Source organism: Papaver somniferum, chromosome 3, assembly GCF_003573695.1.
Source record: "Papaver somniferum cultivar HN1 chromosome 3, ASM357369v1, whole genome shotgun sequence".
NCBI classification, from domain to species: domain Eukaryota; kingdom Viridiplantae; phylum Streptophyta; class Magnoliopsida; order Ranunculales; family Papaveraceae; genus Papaver; species Papaver somniferum.
In genome coordinates, this window is record NC_039360.1 from 197,427,554 (window position 1) to 197,433,065 (window position 5,512).

The window sequence follows — 5,512 nt, forward strand, 5'->3', positions numbered from 1 at the left end:
TTCAAACTCCAAATATGTTCTCCCATCTATCTCAAGGCTAATGATGCCTAAACAATGAGAGGCTCAACAATCTCCACCTACTACCAACATGGTGATCCAAGATACTATCATGTCTCCCGCTGAAGTAGTGCAAGAAACTCAAATAGATACTATTGATGCTCATATCAACACCAAAGTAAAAGCCAAATATTTAGCTCAGAATACTGATAGTGTGGTTCAAAAAGGTTTAGCTAACAATCTCCAGATGGGTCCCTTTGTTAATCGATCTACTGCCTTAAAAATCTTTGATGTTGGGCCTATCCAGCAAAGCTCAACACATTTGAATAATGGCCTTCCAATTATCTTCAAGCAAGTTACTACCCAAAATGTCACAATTGAAACTTCAAGTGGTCCTCCTGAGTCGTCGAAACGGGGTCCGATTCGGATCACCAACTCTTATAGAAGATTCAAAACGGCTGTTGTTCTGCCAAATCAACCTGCCATGACTAGAGAAGAAGTTATCTCCTCACCTGTTGAGCATGATGCCTTTTCCAATCTGAAAAGGAAGATCAATCCAAGAGCTGACTTGAGAAAATGCACCAGGGAAAGCAATTTTACTCTAGCTAGCATCGTGGTTATCCCAAATCAATCTGATAACTCTGAACCTGATTACTTGAGACTTTGTCCTCTTATTACCAAATTAGGAGATCTTCCTGCTATTAACCTCTCTAACTGCAGTACCATTTGATCCTTATGGTACCTATAATGTTCATGCTGATGATACCCCAAGCAATGATGGTGTCCGCAATAATTCTCTTCATGCGGCTGCTTCTATGAATCTCGTTTCTACCCAGGAGACTACTCAAAATGGTGGTTCTTGTGACACTACTCTTGATGGTGGTTCTGCTTCCACCACTCAGGTAAACTCAAATCCTTCCCCTCCTATTATTGATCCCATTAATGTTGCAATCAATGTCAATCTATTTCCTTTCAATAATGTTAATGTGCTTGGCTAGAATATTAGAGGTTTGGGTAAAAAGACGGCTAATAAGGAGCTCAGCCTGTTATGTAGAAATATTAACCCCGATATTATCTTTTTGTCGGAGACTCAAATGAATAAAGACCTGGCTGCTAGAAGACTAAGAAATCTGGGCATCCCCTGTACCTTTAATATTCCAAGTATTGGAAGAAGTGGTGGTCTTGTTCTTGCCTGGAAAAAGGAAATTCAACTTAATGTTTTATCTTCTAGTTTGAGAGGCATCTATGTTACATCCACTGACATTATCCAATCCAAACTTTGTCACGTATGTTTCATATATGGAGAACCCAATAGTAGTCTTAGACAAGCTTTTTGGGAGAATCAATGCCAGTTACCTCCTCTACTTGTAGATGAACCAGTTCTTTTTATAGGTGATTTCGATGCTTTATTAGGTACCGAGGATAAGAATGGTGGTATAAAAGTTGATGATTCTGATTTTCTTAACCTTAGAAATTTTTGTGACACTTTTGATTTGCATGATCCTGGTTTCTCAAGCCCTAGATTTACTTGGTCCAATATGCAACAAGGTTCTGACCTTATTCTTGAACGACTTGACAAATACCTTATTAATCCTATTGCTGAGACTTTATTTCCTAAACTTTGTGTGAATAATTTGCCTAGAGATTCCTCTGATCATTGCTCTATGCATATTGTCTTTAATTATGATGATATTTGTATGCATAGGCCTTTCCACTTCATGGAAATATGGATTGAGGATCTCACTTGTAGAGACATTATAGCTAATTCTTGGTCTGTTAACGTTGTGGGATCTCCTGCCTATAAGCTTAAAGCTAAACTTTTAAATACAAAAAAAGGCTTACAGGATTAGAACAAATCCTCTTTTGGAAACATACAAACTAATATCTCTACTACTATAGAGGAATTGGTGGAAACCCAGACATCTACTCCTACAGATTCTAGTGCCATTTCTAGACTCAGAGATAGATTAGAATATCTCTACAATCTGGAAGAACTCTACTGGAAAGATAAATCCAGAGAGGCTTGGCTTATGGAAGATGATAGAAACTCACCATATTTTCATAGAGTCACCCTCTTCAGGAGAAAGAGAAATGCCATTAGTTGGATTAAAAATATTGTTGGTACTATTCTAACTGATATACATAGTATTGGCACATCCTTTCTTGATTACTTTAAGAATCTGTATATTCACACCCTCAACAATTCCAGGATGAGATACTTTTTGACCTTCCGGTTAACTTATCTGAACTTGATAACTCCTCCTTAAATTCTCCTCTTACTGCTGAAGAGACAAAGAATGCTGTGTTCCAAATAGGATGAAAAAAGTCCCCTGGGCCTGATGGTTTTACTGGTATTTTCTATCAAAAACATTGGGATATTGTGGGTCAAGTTGTTGTTGATATGACTCGAACTTGCTTTAAAACAGGGAACATAGCTAAAGTTTTCAATCATACCAACATAGCTCTCATCCCTAAAGTCCCTCTAACTGAGTTGGTCTCTCAATATAGACACACAAGACCTTGTAACTTCATTTACAAAATCCTATCTAAAACTCTAGCTAACAGATTAAAACCTTTTATGAATAATATCATTTCCCAAAATCAAAGTGCTTTTGTTCCTAAAAAGAGTATATCTGATAATATCCTTCTAGCTAATTAGTCCATTTATACAGTCAATCATCATGATAAAGCTGTTGGTGTTGCTGCTATCAAACTTGACATGTCTAAGGCCTATGATAAGCTGGAATGGTCCTTTCTAATTTATTTTTTTTTAAAAATGGGTCTCTCTGACCATTGGTTTAAACTCATAAATCAGTGCATCTCCACTGTTTCTTATTCTATTCTCCTTAATGGTAGCCCTACTAGTCTTATCAAACCTGAAAGAGGTTTAAGAACAGGTGACCCTCTTTGTCCTTACCTTTAAATTATTTTCTCTGAGGCCTTATCCTCTTACATTGATGTTCTTGCCAGAAAAGGTTTGGTTGAAGGCATAAAGGTGTGCAAAAATGCTCCTTCTATGACACACCTCCTTTTTGCTGATGAATCCTTACTTTTCTTTTAAGGCTACTATTGAAGATTTCCAGACTATCAAAGAGTATCTTCAAAAATACTGCTTGGCCTCTGGTCAAGAAATTAATTTTGAAAAGTATGGTATTCTGCTTAGTAAATAAATCCCAGAACAATTAAAACAGCAGCTTTCTAGTATCCTTGACATTAGTAATAGGGATTTAGGAGAAAAATATTTGGGAACTCCTACTTCTTTTAGGGCCTCTAAGATCCAAACCCATATGGGTATTCTCCAAGCAGTTGATGATAGAATTTCCATCTGGATCCATAAGCTTCTTTCACAAGCTGCTAGAACCACTTTGGTTAAACACATTGGTCAGGCTATACCCCTGTATCAAATGGGTGCCTTTCTCATCCCCAAACACCTTTGCAGAAAAATGGATTCCCATTTATGTAAATTTTGGTGGGGGAAACCCTTGACCCAAAAGATAAAAAGCTTCATCTTTTGGATTGGGATATTCTTTGTTCTCCTAAGTCTGAAGGAGGTCTTGGTTTCAGGAAAGCTGAACTCAATAATCTTGCTATGTTAGCTAGAAATGCTTGGAGGATTATTGAGAACCTCGATTGCCTGTTAGCCATTACCCTTAAAGCTAGATGTTTCCTCAGGACAGATTTCTTAAATGCTGCTAACTGTTCTTGGACATGGAAATGCCTTCATGCTATAAAGGAACTCATTAATCCCTTTATCACCTGGATTGTTGGAGATGGTCAATTTATTGACCCTTGGTGTGATAAATGGATTCCTTCACTGGGTTCTGTTGTTCCTAACCCTCTGGTGCCTCCTGATCCAACTATTAAAGTTTCCTAGTTTATCAATCCTATTACTAGATCATGAGATGTCAATAGACTAAACACTCACTTTGATGATGCTTCTGTTAAGAAGATTTTCACTATTCCCTTAAGCCATATTTTCACTCCTGACAGAAGGGATTGGGATCTTTCAAAGAATGGTAGATTTACTTCTAAATATGCTTACTTGGGACTTCGAGGGCTCAGGACTTCCCCATGTAGTACTCTTTGGAAGCGCATTTGGAAAATTAATGTCCTTACAGAATTCAAAAAATTTCCTGGAAAGCTACCAGAAATGCTTTACCTGTTAGAATTGTTTTACATACTAGAATGCCTATGAATTATGTTGATTGTGCTAGATGTACTGACCCTTATGAATCGATTATGCATGCTTTGGTCCTGTGTCCTAGTCGTGTTTGGTTCCTCTCCTCCTTTTGTGTTAATACTCAGATTTTTAGCAATAAATCTTTTATTGATTAAATGTATTTCTGGTTAGTGGATCATGTTTCTAAGCACCCTGATGGAGATCCATGCTTTTTTGTTGCTATTCTCTGGTCCCTTTGGCAAAGTAGAAATAACCTGGTTTTTCAAAACATCAAAGAAATCAATATTGCTGCTCTTATGAGGGCTAGAGACATGTTATTAACTAGAAAACTTAGTCTCATTGCTTCTCCTATGGTCCCTATTGGTGTTTGTGATAAATGGATGCCCCTACCGACTGGTTGGAGAAAATGCGATACTGATGGAGCTTATGATGAATTTTCTGGGAACAATGGTGCAGGATTTGTGATGAGGAACTTCTCCAACACTGCCTCCTTTTGTGCTTGTATTGTCTTTGAAGTAGATTCTGCTGAAGAAGCTGAAGCCAGGGATATTTGGGCGGCCTTGAAAAAAAATGTGGAGCAAAATCTTACCCACCTCATTATTGAGAGTGATGCTCATATTTTGACCAACAAATTTTCTGCTGACCTGTTTGATGGAGATTCTAGAACGGATGCTATCTTTAAGGATGTTCAGTTTTTCTCTTCTAGTCTTATAGCTTGTCTGTTTACTTTTCAACCATGTATCTGTAATTCTGTGGCTAACGAACTTGCCCTATGGGCCAAAACAAACAATTCTATCATGTACTGGTCTGTTTCTCCTATTTGGATGATGTCGATTGTTGATGGGGATCATTAGCCTTTTTGAAGGCCGTTGCTATATATAAACCATAAGGATCACCATTATTAAAGATTATATATGGAACAAAATGTGGGAGGACCTCGGCTCCATATATATATTATATAAAAAACCAAGGTGCATCTAATTATTTTTAGTATATTAATTTAATCTCTACATAGCTAGAATAGTACGTGACTATGGTTAGGCATTGTCATCCATAACATCACTTGTATGAGGGCCAAAATTTACGCTGAAAATGATCACATCACTGTTTAAGTTACATTAGACGCATGAGATGAATTGGTTATGATTAACTGAACTCACTAATAGGATGATTGTATACTTGTAGACCAACTGTGGATGTCTGATGGGTATTCTTTGATGATGACTTAAATTCCATCTCTAAATCATTTTCTCTTTGTGTTCTCAAAAATTATAAACTTTACTCCTTTTTATACTAAACTCTTGCAGATTTGAGAACATAGCAAATGAAATAGAG

The 5,512-nt window shown here is 37.1% G+C and overlaps 1 protein-coding gene across 1 annotated transcript; it reads left to right on the forward strand.

Annotated features, from left to right (window-relative positions):
- Positions 1-4,332: 4,332 nt before the first annotated feature.
- LOC113360503 lies at positions 4,333-5,031 on the forward strand. The gene has a single exon (XM_026604009.1). It carries the CDS (start codon positions 4,333-4,335, stop codon positions 5,029-5,031), a length of 699 nt encoding a protein of 232 aa, XP_026459794.1.
- The last annotated feature ends 481 nt before the right edge of the window (positions 5,032-5,512 follow it).